Source organism: Notothenia coriiceps, unplaced genomic scaffold (assembly GCF_000735185.1).
Source record: "Notothenia coriiceps isolate Sejong01 unplaced genomic scaffold, NC01 NC01_scaffold00026232, whole genome shotgun sequence".
Taxonomy (NCBI): domain Eukaryota; kingdom Metazoa; phylum Chordata; class Actinopteri; order Perciformes; family Nototheniidae; genus Notothenia; species Notothenia coriiceps.
In genome coordinates, this window is record NW_011358933.1 from 1 (window position 1) to 19,344 (window position 19,344).

At 39.7% G+C, this 19,344-nt stretch overlaps 3 protein-coding genes across 3 annotated transcripts; 1 reads left to right on the forward strand and 2 right to left on the reverse strand.

Annotated features, from left to right (window-relative positions):
* Positions 1-385: 385 nt before the first annotated feature.
* LOC104956721 (integrin alpha-X) lies at positions 386-10,559 on the reverse strand. Its single transcript, XM_010784253.1, has 19 exons — positions 10,355-10,559; positions 7,645-7,747; positions 7,369-7,472; positions 6,600-6,664; positions 6,350-6,464; positions 4,785-4,909; positions 4,477-4,625; positions 3,683-3,833; positions 3,444-3,591; positions 3,178-3,251; positions 2,811-2,931; positions 2,266-2,402; positions 2,035-2,181; positions 1,726-1,944; positions 1,516-1,649; positions 1,209-1,351; positions 973-1,127; positions 737-862; positions 386-553 (listed from the first exon to the last, which is right to left on the reverse strand). The coding sequence occupies exons 1-19, from the start codon at positions 10,383-10,385 to the stop codon at positions 476-478; spliced, it is 2,325 nt and encodes a 774-aa protein (XP_010782555.1). The 5' UTR covers positions 10,386-10,559; the 3' UTR covers positions 386-475.
* Positions 10,560-12,235: 1,676 nt separating this feature from the next.
* On the forward strand, positions 12,236-16,350 carry LOC104956722 (fructose-bisphosphate aldolase A). The gene is made up of 7 exons (XM_010784254.1): positions 12,236-12,344; positions 13,513-13,631; positions 14,300-14,566; positions 14,657-14,817; positions 15,196-15,454; positions 15,547-15,746; positions 15,904-16,350. Exons 2-7 carry the CDS (start codon positions 13,520-13,522, stop codon positions 15,994-15,996), a joined length of 1,092 nt encoding a protein of 363 aa, XP_010782556.1. The 5' UTR covers positions 12,236-12,344; positions 13,513-13,519; the 3' UTR covers positions 15,997-16,350.
* Positions 16,351-17,288: 938 nt separating this feature from the next.
* On the reverse strand, positions 17,289-19,138 carry LOC104956723 (testisin-like; the record flags this gene model as incomplete). The annotated part of the gene is made up of 3 exons (XM_010784255.1): positions 17,289-17,885; positions 18,189-18,331; positions 18,838-19,138. Coding segments are annotated over 3 exons (759 nt in total), but the record flags the coding sequence as incomplete, so codon positions are not given.
* Between the last annotated feature and the right edge of the window lie 206 nt (positions 19,139-19,344).

Sequence of the window (19,344 nt, forward strand, 5' to 3'; positions counted from 1 at the left end):
GCCAGCAGCGCGGATGAGTCATCTAGTGTTTATATATATCTATGGTCCCAATGGCCTTATTTTTGCCGGAGGACCGAGGAGCGATAATGGAGGAGCTATAATCGAGGAACCACCAGACCATCCTTCGATGAAATCCTCAGACACTCGCCCCGCCCCCTTACTGTGTATCGCTCACTGATTGGACGATGCAGTGCATGCACTGATCTGATGCTTCTTGACATGAGAGCAGTTTCCCAGCGGAGTGAAGAAAATACATGAACCTCACGGGAGTCACTCCTCAGTTTATACCGTGTTTTGTTTCAATTAATGTATCATTTAGTTACAAATATGTGATGTATCTGAAAAACAAAGTGTGCAATCCAATGAATGTTAATCTAACTGGGTTTTAATAGATAACATATCTCTTTTTCTTTTGTAGGGGCAACGCAGCATTACACTTACAGAAAACACCAAAGTTAAGCTAAACGATTGTAACTCACTTGGTAAAGTTGAAATCCAGTTTCATGGTATCTACACACACATTGTCCGTGCCGCAGTTGATCTCAAACCCTAACTGTGGAAGAGAGAATGAAGTAAAACACGTTTGTTTAGAAAGATTAGACACCACATTTAAAAGTCGGACATCCATGAAATAACAATTGACTGGTGTTAAGAAGGACACTGAAGCGTTGTTAAAATAATATTCTGACAGACAATGAAGACAATGTGTAAGACGTGTTAGCATCCCTTTACTTACGCGATGAAACGTTGTTGTCTGAGCCTGCAGGGCGAGACTCGGCCTGAGCCTTTGGGCAGACGGCAATCCTTCAAAGGTGAATTTGAGTTCATTGTCCAGCGCATTGAGAGAATCTTCTGGACAAGCCTGCAAGACGAGGGCACTATTATGAAATGTTTTTTGTCAATGCAGCGTGGGTTGAACTCATCGGCATCAAACATGGCATTTGTCAGCATTTTGTATTTCTAACAACTCACCTCAACTAAGAATTGTTCTGTGTTGCATGTCTGCCTAGTCAGGTCGAGAGAAATGTTTCTAGACACCTCTCGTTTTTTCCCAACAACGTAAGCTCGGTTGTTTGGGACTTTGCGGGTGGCATCCAGTGTTAAAACATAATTAATCTTTGCTTTAGCTGTAAACGATCAGAGTTTCATTTAGAGTTTATTCATGTTAACAGTTATTTAAATGCATGGAAAGGGGGAGTATGGGGTACCTTGCTGGACTCTAGAGTGGCTTGTCATGCTGAAGCAGATTTTAGCTTGGATCTCCAAAGGTTTTGTGCAGTCTGAGTTTTGAGTAGAGATTTGGCTTGGGTCGAACGACACTCTAGCTTCTACCATTATTATAGGCTTTGATCTGGGAAATTGAAGGAGCAGGAAAACATAGTTGGATAACTTCCGTCTTTCTGACCAATAGTCCAGCAAATCACATCTTAACTGCCTGATACAAACCATTACTGGTGAAGAGCTAAAATGTGTAACAAGAGGCTTAACTCATCTTTGCAGTAGAATTACACTTACCTGAGTAAGACAACACTGCCCTTTGAACCCACCGCTAAATCGGGCAGATTGTCACTACTTTGGTCAAAAGACGACTGGCTGATCGACATGCCGAAGAATTTTAGTCCTTGTTTGACTTCAGAGCCAGGGATCCTCTAAATAAATGGAAACATTTTGATTAGTTTTTGATATGGCGTAAGCCACAACTACTGGGTCATGTTTCTCGCGCACCTGTGTGTAGGTAGAACTGATCCTTTTCCTTATTCCACCTTCGCCGTGGAAAATGTAGATGCTGCCTTGACCGTCGTTCTCCAAAGGCGCTCCAACTGCCAAATCCCTAAGACCATCTGAGTCCAGATCCGGCAGTACAGCAAGGGAAGACCCAAACCTTCCTCTTTGAGATGCATCCCCTCTCAGTACTGATGGAGAATCTAAGTGGCACTCAACATCCTGGTAGAAATATAGGGATGAGTGTCAATGTTTGCATTGTATTTAAAGAAACCGATTCATTCAATGGCACCAGATGAAACTGTCATTTACCAAACGAGATACGGTGCAAACGTAAACCCTTCCCTCTCGATCAGAGTCAATGTACATTGGGGCGGATATGAGGATAAGGTCAGAGTATCCGTCTCGATTCACGTCCATCGCACAAACAACGGCACCAAAATATTCACCAACCTGAAACTGTGAAAGCAACAAATACATACATAAAACAAGAAATTGCTTTCTTTCAGGACTGTTGGATCATTTTGAAAGATAAGCACATACCTGCCCTCGAGAGGGGTCAATAGTTTTGTATTTCCGGTGGTTGTAAACTACCCTCACAACTCCTCGGTGTTTATATCTTGGAGCACCCATAATTGTCAATGTGCCTCTTGTCGTCCTGGCAACAGCCATGGAGTACCCTGAAATTAAAGCTCATTGGTCAAAAGTCTGAGAAAACTGTGCAGATCTTAGTTTTTTTAATTACCACTGCAGAAAATGAATATGCGCAATGCATTATTTAGAAAATATTGATCCCTACATAAAAACACTTAATTTAGATAGAGATCACCAGATTAAAAATTATAATCTTTAAACTATAAAGTATCATACATACATACAGACACTTTATTATCAGCTTCCGTTAAGACATTTGTAAAAACACAATACTGACTTTTTCTGACTGATAATGCTTTTTGAACAACAATAATATTAATAACTTAACAACAGAGAGGACACACATTTGCAGTGGAGCAGTACAAGTACAAGATGTACATTTTGAATTTGTATTTATATATATATATATATGTGTGTATATGTATTTAGCTTACCCACGTAACTGTCTTCCTCTATATTGGCCTCAAATGAGCCTGTCTTCTGGAGTGTGTCCATTGAGTATTGCAGGTAGCCTCCCTTCCACACATTCGCCCCAACCATACCGATCTGAACTCCCTTTAATTCAAACAGATGTTAAATTAAACAGGCTTTCCAAAAAAAAACATTCCACTATTTGCTAAACTTATTGAATGAAGTTAAAGAAGTAGTAAGTAACTTGTGTCCCAAACATCTCCCAAAAAACATGATGCATATTCTGCTTTCTATCAACATACGCTGATACAAAGAGTTACAAAGATACAAAGGCGTGTTCATCTATGTGTTTGCATTGTCCAGTGAATTTCAAGTGTGCTTTTTTATTACCCCAGGTACATAAACTGCACTGAATCCCTCTTGAGCCATTTCCATTTTCAGTGACTCTCCACCTGTTTGCGATCCTGTAATGGAAATAATGCATGAATTGGCCCAATGACCTCTCAATGCAGCATGATTCAATGGTCATGTCCTGATACCTACTTATATACAGTGTAATTCAAAAGAGAAGATTCATTACAAATCAAAGTCCATGCTTTGACTGAAGTTGTATGCAGGTTGACATTTCAAAGACATTTTCACCATCATAACTTTACCTTCAATAGCAAAGAGTTTGGCCTGCAAAGTCGCCCTTATTTTTTCAAGGGCGTCAAAGTTCTGCACTCGAAAAACATTTTCCGTGGGAGAAGATGAAATGGTGTCCAGTTCCTGTTTTGCTGCAGATGAGGCAAATGCGGACCCCACCTTGGAGATGTTAAAAACAAAGGTTTGAGATATTGTGCTGCGCCAAAGAGTGGATCACAACTTAATCCCAGAGTGGAACTGAAGAACTTACTCCAATAGCAAATCGAACAATTTTGTTTGTCTCAGCTAAGTCTGCTGAAGATTGGAGATGTTCCCGGTCGTGTGATTGTCCATCGGTGATGACTATCAAGACCTTTTTTGCATTGGGTCTGGAACCTTTTGTTGTGTTGAAAACATTATTGCTGTCAAAAGAAAGATGCAATTTCAAAACATGCTTGCATTATGCAGTATCAAATGTTAAATTGGGACAACACAATGCCTTACTTTTAACAATTTACACAGAAGATGAGAGTTTCGGACAATTTATTTTAATGCAGGAATACTGACCTAATAATCATCATCATCAATTACTATTTAGCTTTGATAAATGTAAAAAATTCTATCTGTTTTTTTAATCTTTTAGGATTTGGATTACTATTTTATTTTTTAAATATGTATACTGTAAATGTGTTTGAACAAAATTACAGTAACAGCAATTTGATAAAAAAAGGTTCCGACTCATGATCTGTAAAGAGTTAAAAGGTGTTATAGCTATAATACTTTTTAACTTTTGCTAGATGAATCACCAAAGATACCTGCTGTTTTGTCTGCCCCAATAAACACTGCCACTAAAATGTGCAAAAGTTGCAAAATGTTTAAACACATATCTACTCTAACGTGTTTGTAGGTCCAATTTAAGAAATGTTTTTATTTTTCCATCACACAATTCAAAATGCCTAAACCCAATGATGCTTTGACAGACTCAATACATTTTTACAATAAAAGAAAATGAATTCTGAAAAACGTTGCTCACAAATGGGAATTCAACATAATGATGACACTTACACCACAAACTCGATGGCTTTGGCTGTGTAAGTGGAACTTCTGAGTTGCCCAATGTTGTCAACTTTAGATTGCCATGATTGAGTTCCAGATAAGAAATCATTAAAGTAATAATGTACTTTAGGATCTTTAGAGAACTGGGAAATAGAAAACTGTGAGAATAGGAAAAACAAAAATTCAAGTTAATATCACAGTCAACGCATTTTAAAATTTACCTGTCAAATTTCTTGTAGAAATTATTAAGAATGGTTTTAAACTCTGAAAATCACTTCTCTGATTTTGTCATATGGTCAGTGTAAACATAAACGTACCCTTGTGTCAAGTGGCATGAGTGAGTCGACAACATTTCTCACAAATCTCTTCATTAATTGAAAGTCCGGATCGGAGACGCTGCCTGAACCATCCAATAGAAATGCAATATCTGCTAATCGGCACTCTGTCAAAGACATTTCAACAAATTTAAAAGTGAGTTGAATTTTTTTTTATTATATTAAGTCAGATAAAAGCAGCAAATTGGGACCCTATTTAATGTATAATAAGCTCTTTATCTTTCTCATACTGCCTGTGCTGCAGCACCTCTTTTCACCCTCTGTCTGAAACCAGAGCCCAGTCTGCTCTGATTGGTCAGCTGGCCAGCTCTGTTGTGATTGGTCAGCAGCTTAGAGATGTCCCGACCCTTAGCCTATCATGTACAATGTGTTGGAGCGCTAGCCAATAGAAGTGCAGATGTTACATAGTGATGTCATGATGTAACAGAAGTAAACAAAGGAGTCCAATGGAGGTGTTTCAGGCAGGGGGGGGGGGTTAGTCGGAGAGAGAAACTTCCTCTGGAGAAAATTGCGGATTTTAGCCTTTGCAGACCATTTACATGCACACAAACCTATAACACTACAGGAAATAGAAAACCCCCCAAAAGCCTAATAAGGCCCCTTTAAATAATACATTACTATAGGCTCATATAGGAACTTCTCTTTTGGCATGTGCTGATATTGCAGGTAGCCTTCTTTCCACTCATCACTACCAAAACGGCTATCTCAATTCACCTTTAAAAGTACACTATGTCATGTTCTGCCACTAGGGGTCTCTTACTCAAAACAATTCCAAAAGCTTAACAGCTAATCATGGAAGTCTGTCATTTCAGTCTTTCTCCTGTTTAGGATTTTATTGTTCAGGAGGTTTTTACCAGAAGCTGTATTATCCGCAGAGGTCTCCTCCTCTCCAAAACAAACATACCCAATGAGTAAATCTGATAAACCCACTGAATAAATCCAGCTTTTTAAATAAAATCTGTTTCCTGGGTGGAAGCATGAGGGGCTACAAGCTAAAGGCTAATACTAGCTCCGCTGTTAACTAAAGATTTAGATGCCAATGACCAAAACAGTTAGGGCTAGCAGTAAAGGTGTTGTAGTTTGTTTTTGTAATGTGTCAAGTTTGTCCAAGTTTCCTAGTATGCACCGTGACAGGTACAGACAGTATAACTGTATGCTACACCCATAAAATGTAGGAGTTTATTTTTGTTTTATTCTTATATGTACATTACAACCATTGTATGTGTAATTATGAGTGTGTCTGCTGACATCATAAAGGAAACAGACCTTACATCTGAATAAGTGATTTAGAAATATCTGTTCCCATGCTATTAATGGCAGTGTACTAACAATACTTCCATGATTTGCTCTCGTCTTTCATTAACCTGTTTTACAACATAGTTTATGGGTACATATGTCCATTTTCATGCAGGAAAAAGGATGAATTAAGGGCTCAACACTTTAGAAAAGCCTCTTGGTAAGTTACTACAACGATTCCTATACAAGTTGTGTTTATGGTTTATGGTGTTTAAGTCTTAGTGTGTCCATGTTTATTATTCCATATTTACCTTGTGCAGTAGAAGGTACAGGACCTTTGATGCCATTAGATCTGTCTATCTGCATGCATATACCGCTGTACATGGTGATACTTTTGCAGTCCGTTGGAATGGTTGGTCCACATGCCTGAAAGAGACAAAGTCCTGATTGATGAGTATTATGTTGCTATCGGTGTTGTCCTTTAATGAAATGTAAAGCAGAGAAAAAAAGATTTAACTGGTAGAATGACAAATAATAAGGATTTTCAGTTTACTTGCTCACCAAAGTGTTGTCTGTGGTTGGATCATTTGTCATTGTTAAACCAAGAGACATGTTGATGGCAAATCCTGGCAATGCATTGAAAAAGTCATGTTGAAAAAATATAATTGATCAACAAAACAACAGCCTCAGTCACAAGTCACAACTACAAACCCCTGCTGTCTCATGGAGAGACACCGCAGGTTCCTTCCTTCCTGCAGCGGAAGGAAGGAACACACACACACAACAACACAGACTATAACACCCCTTGCTTTTAAATACCAACCAACTATGTGCAATATGTGCAGTATATATGTATGCCTTTAATAACTACAGGATGTGTATTTTGTAAATTGTGTAACTTTGAATTTTTTATTAGATTTTTTATTATATCATAACTTTTTGTTAACTTAGTACTTTTTAATGCATGTAACATATGTAACATTAAGCTGTCTGTGGCTCTTTTTCTGCTGTAACAACGCACATTTCCCCTCTGTGGGACTAATGAAGGTATTTTGATTCGGATTCTGAAACCTCAGCAAAACTCCTTCCGGATCAAGCAGAAAATAGAATTTGAGAGAAAATAAATATTGTCTCCCAAATTCTATGTTTTGCTTGATGACTTCTTCATCTTTTTCGGAAAAACTGGATGAAAAACTGCTTTTGAGATTCACTAACCAGCCTTTTGTTTCTTGTTATTCGTTTGTGTAAACAGGTAATGAGAATCCTTTAAAAAATATATACTATTTATACTTGAGTTTAATATTTATGAAGCGTTTGGATAGTTTCTTACCTGGAATTGGTAGGGGACTGCATGATTCAGTTTCGGCGGAGCATTTAAATATTTTCCCCCTTTCTGTGGAAGACGACTGTGCAAGAGGAGCACTGACCAGCAAGCTGAGGAAACACAAGCAGACAGACATGTAACTGAGCAGTGTAGCTAAATGGGAAAACATTTAAAATGCTACTTGAGATTCAGCATTAGTGTGAGATACACACGATGGAAAAGCTAGAACACATTCTGCCTTATAGACCCATGTTCCACAACAACATCCATGCTTTGACTTACTCTGATGGCCTCTGCACAACCTGGTACCCAAAACCTTCGTAAGAGTTCTTCAGGGTCTTCCAAGCCACAGGATCGATGTTGAAACAAAGTGCAGCTTTTAACACTGAGGAACGAGCAGAAAAAAGAATAACGAAATCAAAGCCACTAAATGAAGAATGTTAATGTGACATTAACACTTGTTGTGTATATAATTAGCTAATAGAAACATGTATTGTATGTGCTGCTTTCCAAGATGTTGAGGCCGGTTTGGTCTCAAAACCACTTTTTTTTAACATTTTGATGCATGTTGGACTCTGAATTGTCTTAGTCTTGAGTTTTACGTATAGTAAGGAAGTGTTTTGGTCATTGACCTTCATTTAACATTGCAACATTTTCTATTTATACCTATGTTGTAACTAATCTGTTGCCTGCATTTACAGTAACAGGCTCTGATCACCACTGTGTGGGTGTGATTATGCATGAAATCAATGGAATAACATTGTCAGGACGCTAGGACTCTGTATGCCCTCACTCTTTCCTCAGATTCGACTGGACCTATTTCTTCAACTTGACTTTGACTTGATTAAGTTGGTCTTGACTAAAGCTCGGCTGCCTTTAGTAGCCTAAATGTAAAAGTGATGTGGATTTATATCTGCCATGTTAACAAACAAAACCACCAGGGAGCGTCAGTGTAATACATTTACAAATAAATTCAACTTCAAAAGTAAAGATAAAGACACAAAGAAATGATTTATGTTTAAAAAATATAATTTCTACATGAGCAGAAAATGAAGTAACCCTTGCTCTGTGTGAGTTATAGCCACATTTAGAGGACCTTCAATTGTAGTTCAATACTGTTTAAAATAAATAACTGACACTACCTAGAGACTACATTATAGGGCAATCTAGGAGGTCTATATTTCATTTTGACCCTTCATTTTACATTTCCTGACTTCGACTGATTTGCGTTGCACAAATGAAGTCTTCCGTTTTTCCTTTTTTGGCCAACATGAGGTTTTCTGTACAATTGTACTCACTGGCGTATTACTTCTTCATGGTTTCTCAAGTTTAAAAGAGATGAATATAAATAGAAACAATGTGTTGAACTACCTTAACTTCTCTGATCTTATACATGTGTTAAAGGTAGTAATTTTGGAGAAACCAGCTCGAGTGCGCTAGAATGTGAAAATAGACCACCTGTGAAAATCTGCCACTTCTTTACAGAGCCCCTCCTCCAACAAACACGAACGCGCACATGACCAATGAGGGCACGAGATCAGTTTGTGCACAGATGGAAGGCTGACAGGCAGGTAGGCCATCCAGTTATTTTAGCCGGGCCGGCTCAGATGATTGGTCGTGCTTTTTACAGCGCTACGGCTTCCACAGATGACATTTATGGATTTTTTGTCAAAGCACTTCAGATATTCATTGCTATCGGGATGTTAAGAGCATGGTATATAACAAAAAGTGTATCTCGAGCCGGTTTCTCAAAATTACCTACCTACCTTTAACTTCTCTGATTGTGTTAAACCTCAGGCAAACCCCAACCTCTTGATTATGATGTACATTCAAAAGTCTGACGAAATAACATAATAATCTTGTTGTAATAGCTTCTAACCCTAACCCATATCATTTGTATCAGATTAAATCACCATAGGTTCTGCTTTTACTTGTGACCAGTATAGCCTTAGTTGGGTAACAGCAGTCTTTGACTTCAGAATGACACAAATACTGCAATATATGTCATGCATTTCGGTTGTGTTAAAACACAGCATTGTGAGAGAACAGAAATTCATTTAGTGAGATAAAAATGTTAGATTGTCACTCAATAAATATAAACAGAACTCTCTATGTATCACCAGCAACAGAAGCTATCAGTAAGGCGGCAGCAGGAAGTGGCCCTGCCCTCCTACCCCCTGCTGAGAATGAGATACTTAGGATAGTGCTGTTTTTATTGCATATTTTTATTACATAATAATTTGCTCATATAATGTCTTGTTCTGCTTCTCATGCCTTCCTGACTGAACTTCTAGCTCCAGTTTTAACAAATGGATACGTTGCTTGGAATTTTTGACTTCTGTTTTAACTGGTGGATTCATTTTGTTCCTTGTTGAGCTGGACTGAAGTTTAAGCTTCTGTTTAACCTGCTTTTGTGAATTTATTTTGTTTTTATTTTATTTCTAGATTAAAAGCGTAGATAAATGTACACCTTTTATCTCAACCCCCCAAGTCATGTTAATTTATAAATGCATAATAAGACTTAGCAGTTTATAGGTCCGACTCATTGGTAAAAGTAACAAATTGCATAAAATGCTGTTTATTTTTGCCTCTCATATTTCAAATGTCATGCTTTTCTCTGTTTTACATCATCAGATACATATCTTTGGGTTTTGGACTAACAAAACAAGACACTTTAATACATAACAGTAGATTTTTAGGAACTGGGATGTGGCCATTTTAAAAGACTAAACGATTAGTTAATCCAAAAAAGATTATAGATAACGGAAATAATAACTATTAATGATACCCTTTATTCATATAGGAGGTGTTCATCATTTCACCCTGTTCACTTTTACTAATAACATACAGACTATAACTTTATGATAATACATTTCTATGATTTCAGCATGCTGTAGGAACGTAACAATGTATTAAATGACAGGATTGTTTTAACAGCTGCCTTAAAGATCTATAAAGAGAGACACAATCAGAAAGTATAAACTTGTCTTACCTGACAAAAGTATGAAAATGATCCAGTCCATTGTGTTATTCCCATGGAAACACTAAACGTGTAAAATATTCTGAGCTCATAGACATTTATTGAAAACTTTTTTGCTTTCTGGCTGCCTAGTTACAATTTGTACCACTGCAACTGTCAAGGAGGGGGATGTTGAAAGCAAAATGCAGAAATCACAAGGTGACAGCTCGGGGGAAGGCAGCCACTTAGAGGAACTCTTGTGTAGGAGGCGTTGCAGCATATATATATATATATATTTTAATATGAGCACACCATGTTGTCACTTGATTGCACTGTTTAATTTGATCCAGTCAATACCCACGCAATCTCACACCTACACACTTCTAAATAATAACCTATTTTTGTAACTTGGTAGAATAGTGGAGTGTATAATTATCCTTATTTGCATGCAAGGCTGATGAATAATAATTCAAACCTTACCCTGTCCTTTAATGTGCTGCTAAATTCTTTTAGAAAAAATACTTTTCAACAAACCTTGAACGTAGTTTTATCACTTCAAATATCCACAGTAAAAGAAGGCCTGTTCCTTCTTTCTAACAGGGTTGTTGGTGTTTATAAAATTTTCTCATAGAGCATGAAGAGAGGAGGAAGTTACATTTCACATCGTTCGACACATTAAATTCCTCATATGGCCCAACCTCACTGTGATCAATGCGCACACAGTGAATGTTTGCATATAAGCTCACTCTCAAAAACCAAACCCAAAAATAAGAATGTCCATTTCTCCTTTTTACATGACTTCCTCTGCACTGTCTGGTCCCTGTAAGCCTGTGTTCCAGTTTAATAAGTGCCTAGAATGACAAGTTGGTAGAATAGTATTTGGTCTTTATGTATATACCTGTTCATATATGGATTTTAAAAAAGACAGAATATTCTACATGGTGCCTACTGTGACATTAAAACCAATATATTTATGCACGATAACTTATTCTCAAAAAACTGATAAAGTCGACCTGCCAGACACATGATAAACCGATGTAACTCAAATGATCTATTTCTATTGAAATAGCTTTGCGTGTTTACTCTTTTAGCTGCCAGCCGGTTCAGGAAGCTAGCCTCTTCCTGCCACTGCTCACCAAAGATAAAACCAAATATTTAGACCTTTGTAAGGTGCAAAATGTCACATCTTTTTATATGTGTGACTTGTGCTCTGTGTCTACCTATCTGAAGGGATAACATAAAACAGATATAAAGTGCTCTGCAACCTGACTATCTGCAACCTTTGCCAAGCTTGCCAATTCACCCTTTCCTGTCGAGCAAGGGTGATCGGGAAAGGTCAGAGAAAGGTCAAGGATCAGAGCACTGTGTCGCCGTGTCTGGGTCTGATTTCTAAATTCAGGTTAGCAATGTTGTCACATGCTCTCTGTGTGAGACTGCATGTGTGTTGCACTTAAGTTATCTTGTGTTTCATCCACATACCCTTTGTAATGGCCTCTGGCTGCTGGGAGGCTTTTCCCAGATGAGACAGCACATTTTTAAACAGAATGTCATAATCAATGCTACATACAATAACAATGCCTTAAACTACAATGCTCAGGGGGCCATTTGAGCATGGAAGAAGAAGCATGCTTTTGCTTGTGGATAACTCAGGAAATTAAGACTTTAAAGTAAAGCAATCTCTCTCAAATGCTCTGGTTATTATTTCCTACCCATCTACCTGCACACTTTACCACATTTCTACTTGTTTATCCCTATACATCCCTCCCTTTCTTTGCCATTCACCGAAACACTCTTTGCCCTTTGACTGGCTGCTCACCACAATGTTACTCCAGCCCAAGTCGCTCTGAATGTCACGAGCCATCTCTGGTTGCGTCCTGATCTTTTTATAGCCGGGCAGCTGAAATGTGAGGGGTCACAATGCGAGGATAAATACAAGGGCCAGCAGAGTGGAGGGTTGTCGCAGACGAACGCCGGATCTTCTCCCTCCTTTTCTCTTCTCTCAGCTCTCCTCCTAACCTCCAAGGTAAAACTAAACTAAACTGAAGGTTTCAAACAAATATGAGATAAATGCAATGTTTTAATTGGCTTTTTGTGCTACCTGTTGATTTTTCTTTCTTATAAAGCATGAAGTGCATGACGTTTTCCCTTTTCTATGAAGGCTAAACATACTAAATGCGAGGCACATTTAACTCACAGTGATGTCCTCTTACCTAACTCTAAATTAAAAGATCTTTGTAGAGGCTTTTCTGAGACACTAAAAACTGGAAGTGTTATAAATAATACACTCAGTATTCTCCTTACTTCACAATACTGAAAAGTTTAGTTCGTCTTTTTCCGTGCATCACTGCTGGCTGCAACACCCTTCTTTATCTGATGAAAACTTTCCACTGCATTGTTTCCGTGTGGTCAGAAGTGACTCACTAATCTTATTAAGCTCTTATTCAAAACTGTTTAAATTGTTCCAAGTCGTCTTTTATTGTTCTTCCTTTACAGTACATGCCTGCTGAAAATAGGGTAGTGAAACTGAACCATTCTCTCTTATGTAATGCCTTCTTGCTGAGCCATGGTGCTTGATAAAGTACACTGTGTTTATATTTAGTCCAGTCAATTGATAGTGGAGGCGCAGGCGAGGGTGAACAGGAGGTGTGGGATAGAAGAGCGGGGGGGGAATGGGAAAAGAAAGGTCAGGGATAAGAGGCTAGAAAATGGAATAGGTCAACCGCATGCTTGTCATGTTTTTTCAAGGGTGGTCGGATACAGTATGTGATGGGTGGGGTAGAGGAGGGCTCTCTGATACTGATCCCCTTTGCAGCTGCATATTGTGCTTGGGGAATAGTGCCTAGCCCCAGCTCATAAAGTATTCGGGTTACTGGAGCAGTTATAGCTGCAACAACTGCAGTCTCACGGTGGGGTCACCAGCATGTCTCCTTTTTATAGTCACCGAAGACAGACAGGAAAACATCAAAGCATGTTGTCAGGCCTTTACTGCACCGCTTCCTTCATATAGTAAACCAAAAGTTTTGTTTCCTTTTCATGAAGCAGGTTCCAATGCATTTGAAACTATAACCACAACCCCAAATGTCAGGTTTACACGGCTTGACATTTCGTTAAATTTTTCACCTTGCACATAGTGGAACCCATCTGATCTCCCTAATATTTTCTTAATTTCTAATTTTTTGTAATTCTCTCAGAGTCAGGATGCCTCACGCATACCCCTTCCTCACTCCTGAGCAGAAGAAGGAGCTCAGTGACATTGCTCACAAGATCGTCGCTACCGGCAAGGGTATCCTCGCCGCAGACGAGTCTACCGGTAAATCATTTTTTAAGAGAATGTACTTTTTATTGTTTAAAGGATCTCCTATCATGCACAAATTCACTTTTTGATGTCTTTTATACATAAATATGTGTCCCCGGTGTGTCAGGGAACTCAAAGGGTCAAACAAAACCTTCTCTCTTTTCCTCCGTACCCAAATCTCTAAAAACGGGGGTACAACGGAGCTGATCCAGATTTGCTTCCGATATGACGTTATATCGGAAATGTGGGCTGGCCTTACGCTCACAGCCCTATCAGAAAAGTCGCTATCAGAAACAATGCGTGATGTGTTTTGGATGTAATATGGTCTTTGTTTACATTAGCAAGTACGCTAACACTCAGAGCTAAGCTGTACTGGAGAGTATGTGTAAAAAATCAGGATATAAAAAAGTACTCACCCACCTTGTGGTAAACCCGCAAGAGAAAAAGCATTTGAGCCCCATGTTTTTTATATATTTTTATATATCTGAGACCCATAATATATGCCTAAAAATAGCATGATAGGAGATCTTTAAAAGTCAATAAGAATGGTGAAAAACTGGTTCGATTATGACTTTGACATTTCTTAGAATTCAAACTTTTCTAATGCAAATGCTCAAACAAACTGTAGTGAAGTGAGCAGATGGATCAAGTCTTCATTCATCATATTTTTCCTCAACTTCCAGGAAGCGTGGCCAAGCGTTTCCAGAGCATCAATGCTGAGAACACCGAGGAGAACAGGAGGCTGTACCGCCAGCTCCTCTTCACCGCTGATGAACGCATCAAGCCTTGCATTGGAGGCGTTATCCTCTTTCACGAGACCATGTACCAGAAGACCGACGACGGCAAGCCCTTCACCCAGTATCTCAAAGAGAGAGACATGGTGGTGGGCATCAAGGTCGACAAAGGTGTTGTCCCCCTGGCCGGAACCAACGGCGAGACAACCACCCAGGGTGAGCGAAGAACCGATAAACAACCAAAGAGTATTTACGTCTTTTGACACCTTTGCCTAACTTATCTGCTCTATCCTCCCTCTTTCGCAGGTCTTGATGGACTGTATGAGCGTTGCGCCCAGTACAAGAAGGATGGTGCTGACTTCGCCAAGTGGCGCTCTGTGCTGAAGATCACCCCCACCACTCCTTCCAGGCTGGCCATCGTTGAGAATGCCAATGTCCTGGCCCGTTATGCCAGCATCTGCCAGATGGTAAGACACAACAGACAGACGTTGAAATCAGTGTAAGGTCTGGACAAGTTCCACGTTGGTTTTATAAGCTACATTCTAAACAAGTTATCAGTAGAAGAAAAAAAAATTCTTCTCAAAAGTCTATGTGGCTATGATGAATTTCACAGTGGCCCCAAAGCTCCATTACCTTCGTCTAAATGCTCTAATTGTATCATTAAAAACAATCTGTATTAGTCAGATTAGAAACATGTCGTCTCTAATGCCCTGTTTCCACTGCATGATATGTCTCGGATCTACTCTTTTTTTAAACTCAAATCATAATCTCTTATTCCAATGTTAACCTTCTCCCATGTTGCTGGCACAATCGTTTTTGACTCCTTTTGTCTCTGCCATCCTCAGCACGGCATCGTCCCCATCATCGAGCCTGAAATCCTCCCCGACGGTGACCATGACCTGAAGCGCTGCCAGTACGTCACTGAGAAGGTCCTGGCTGCCGTCTACAAGGCCCTGTCCGACCACCATGTCTACCTGGAGGGAACACTGCTCAAGCCCAACATGGTTACCGCCGGACACTCCTGCTCACACAAATACACCAACCAGGAGATCGCCATGGCCACCGTTACTGCCCTGCGTCGCACTGTGCCCCCTGCAGTCACTGGTAAGCAGGATGCACACAATACTGCCTTGTTGAGTTGCACACATTTTCCAACTTTGCTAGCAGCACTAAACACTCATGCTCTTCCTCTTTAGGCATTACCTTCCTGTCTGGTGGCCAGAGTGAGGAGGAGGCCTCTGTCAATCTGAACGCCATGAACCAGTGCCCTCTGCACAGGCCCTGGGCCGTGACCTTCTCATACGGCCGTGCCCTGCAGGCCTCTGCCCTCAAAGCTTGGTGCGGCAAGAAGGAGAATGGAAAGGCATGCCAGGAGGAGTTCATCAAGAGAGCTCTGGTATGTATGAATAATATTATTTAAAAGTTTGTACGTCTATAAAAAAGTGTTGTGTTACACAGAAGCCGCAGTAGAGTGTTCATAGAACTGTAAGGACTGCAAGCAACCCCTTTCTGTATTGTGCATTAAGAAATACTGTGCTTTTTGTCCCATACAGGCTAACAACCTGGCCTGCCAGGGCAAATATGCTCCCTCTGGAGCCAGTGCTGCCGGCGCAGACTCCCTGTTCGTGGCCAACCACGCTTATTAAGCATGGACACTCACCGTTTCCCTCTTCGCCTTCTTCCCATTATTAGTACCACCATCACCATGAAAAAGTCCATGTCACCGATTGTGAAAATGCTTTTAAAGACCAGCACTCGTACAGGATATTGGTAGAAAGCGAAGGAGAAGACCTTCCATTTGGGTACTGCTGCAGCCAGGAGATTCGGAAAAGATGTTCTGCCTCCATTCCCTTTCCTTTTATTTTTAAAACGTTTAAACCTGTTTTCAGGTGAAGATTCCCACATTGTTTTTACACAACTTGTACGATTTATTTTGAATTCACCAAGTGCAGTATATGATTAATACTGGTACCATGGAATAAAGAATTTGCCCTAACCGTATGCTTTACATCCTTTTTGAGTCCTTGCTAAACATTATTTCATGCAAACAACAGTTCAAAGCTGGAGCCTACTTGGGCTTGTAATGTTAGCCTGAAAATGCTGAAAATGTTTAAGCGGTCTGTAGAGTGATAAGAGAGGCAACAAATGCATTGGAATAGATGTGACGTTTCATTTCAGGTTGCAGGCTGACAACAGCACTTTAATTTAAAACTGCAGGTTGCTACAGTAATTAATGTGATATTTCATCAACGAATACCCTATATGCAAAGTTTATGTTGCAACAACATTTCAGAAACATCTCTCTCCTAGTGGGAATGCAACGTGGTTTAATTAATCTCTTAAGTGGCTAACACAAGAAAGAAAAGCATGCACTAACCAGATCAAGATCTTTAATGAAGAATTTCCCATGACAATGTTTGTCATGGGAAATTCATTCTGGTAAACCACTATCACCACTATGGCCAAAGGGGCCACCAACATCAACAGAAAATTAAAAGATCTTTGTAGTGGCTTTTCTGAAATAAGAGCTATAATTGCAAGTTCATGCTAACTACACACTTCAACATGCTAACGCTAAAATGTGCTAACATGCTTCCAAAACAAACATGTTCATGCTCCTAGCAATACTACTACCAAAAAAAAGCTTGGTTGTGACCCGGCATACAAAGGCACAGTAGCCTACTTTATGCACAACCATGAGTGTAATAAGAAAGCTCAGTTCCCATAGCTGTATTCTTAATTATCATTCACTATAGGAAAGCCATTATTGTGGTAGGTTACATGTCTTGAAGCGAGTCGTGCTCCACCTTGGCCACAATGACTGTTCAGTTCCATGGTGTGAAGTTACATAAAACTTAAATATTAGGCTATATTGTTCATATCTGGAATCAAAAAATATAAACAGGATTGTGACCTTTTTCGATAGAGAAAAACAGACCATGTTTTATTATTTGCTTTAATACAGGGTGTTGTAGTGCAACTGATAACAAGAATGGCTCTATACCATTAGCTATTACAATCATATTTTAAACAAGATGCATGTTGAATTAAGTTTGTAAGTGCAAAAAACCTTTCCACAGAGACAAAACCATGCTCTAAAACTACAGCGATGGAACTGATGTAGTACATATAAGTAGAATGTTAGTCAAACAATTTAAGAGACAAACATAACCCAACACAACAGAAAAGGACATTGAGAAGTTGCTAGCGCATTACAGCACTATGGAGCTACAGTGTGCTGCAGGAACACTGTCCCAACAATGACAATCAATGTAAGCTCAGTAAAAACAGTTGTTGCTGTGGAAGTCGTATTTCGACACTCAAAACTGTTGTCTTGGTCAGTGCCGTCGGAGGTGAAAGTCACAAAGTTTACCTTCGCCCCCGCCACTTTATCTATTATCCAAGTCTCGAACTCAGACACTCGGGCGAAGACTTCAGGGAAACCAGCTGTAGCACACGGTATTCCAAAACTGGCAATGCCAGACTGGATCCATATTGAGGATTGTTTGCATTGCAAAGGACCACCGGAGTCCCCCTGAAAAGAAGGGACAAAACACAAACTGTTAGATGATTGTCGTTTGATTTGGGTGCAACAACATCATATTTCTCTTTAATTTGTTTCTCTCTGTGTCCTCTGGCTGCTTTGCCTCAACTCTCTGTGAGAATGTGGCTTCTTAAGCAAAATTGTTAACTTTAACAAGTTTTTGTTCAAAAGTAATGTCCTTAAAAACAAATGCACAGTCGGGGCAAACAAAAAAAACAACACATCTTATATTGTGTTGCTTTAATAGCAACAAAGAAAATTAGCACAGCTAATACAAGGGATTGTTTTTACAACCTGACATATGCCTTTGTTCTCTTGTCCCGCACAAATCATTTCATTAGTGATGTTAATTTCTGAGCGGTAGATGCAACCGCACTGCTTTCTTCCAACGACAGGAACCTGAACCTCTTGCAGCGAGTAAGCGCTCGGTAAGGCCTCTGTGGGAGAGAGAGTAAAAAATCAGAAGACAGATACACTTTTAATTTTCCTTCTTTTGCACAGTCTTAAGGGATTTTTTTCGTATTCTGGGAGAAGCTGAACAAGACTCAACAAGTCTTCTGATAATGCAATTGTTTTTGTACCTCAAACGTTAATAATTGGCAGGGGTGGGACTAGCAAAAAATGTGTACGGCGCAGTGGACTAGTGCGGTGGTGTTCGGATCAGGGGAACACAGGTTCAAACCCCACTGCAGTCAGCATGTCGTTGTGTCCCTGAGACACTTCACCCCAAATTGCTCCTGTGGGGATTGTCCACAGTATTGAGTATGTAAGTCGCTTTGGATAAAAGTGTCTAACAAGTCAAATGTAATGTAAGAGGCTGTCTGTTAGCAAGACAACTAGTTTCCAATAGTTCTACCCAACCAAACTAAAACAGAAGTTCTGCTTCAATGTTCATGCTAATGTTTTTATGCTAGGGTTAGCATGTTAGCATACAAATACTCACCATCCTTTCCTAGTTGGCCCCAACCGGTGCCCCAGCAGGAGGTGGAGTTGTGAAACTGGCTGGAGTTACTCGCCAGGCATACAGGTCTGATGTAGTCATTGAAACTGACTGCGCTGCTGAGCTTCATCAGGGCGATGTCGTTGTTCAAAAATGTGTTATTGTAGTCCGGATGGACGATGATCTGGGACACAGTGCTGCTAACCTCATGAACATTAGGGCCGGACTGAGTCTCTCTTCCAAAGTAGAGAGTATATGAACTAGGTGTGACACTGGAAAAGAACGGGGAAATGAATAAAGACTTCTACTGAACACATTTTGACATAAAGAAATGTATGGTTGCACATTGTCAGGGTTTGTAATTTTAAGAGTTGCAGGGTCCTTTTACACTTGTTTTATGTGAAAAGGCATTTGGTGTCTGGAGGTTAAGGTGGTTAAAAGTCTGTACCAAGGGTTACAAAACAACGTAATGTTAGCTTGGTTTTTTGTGTTTCTGCATGATGTGGCATT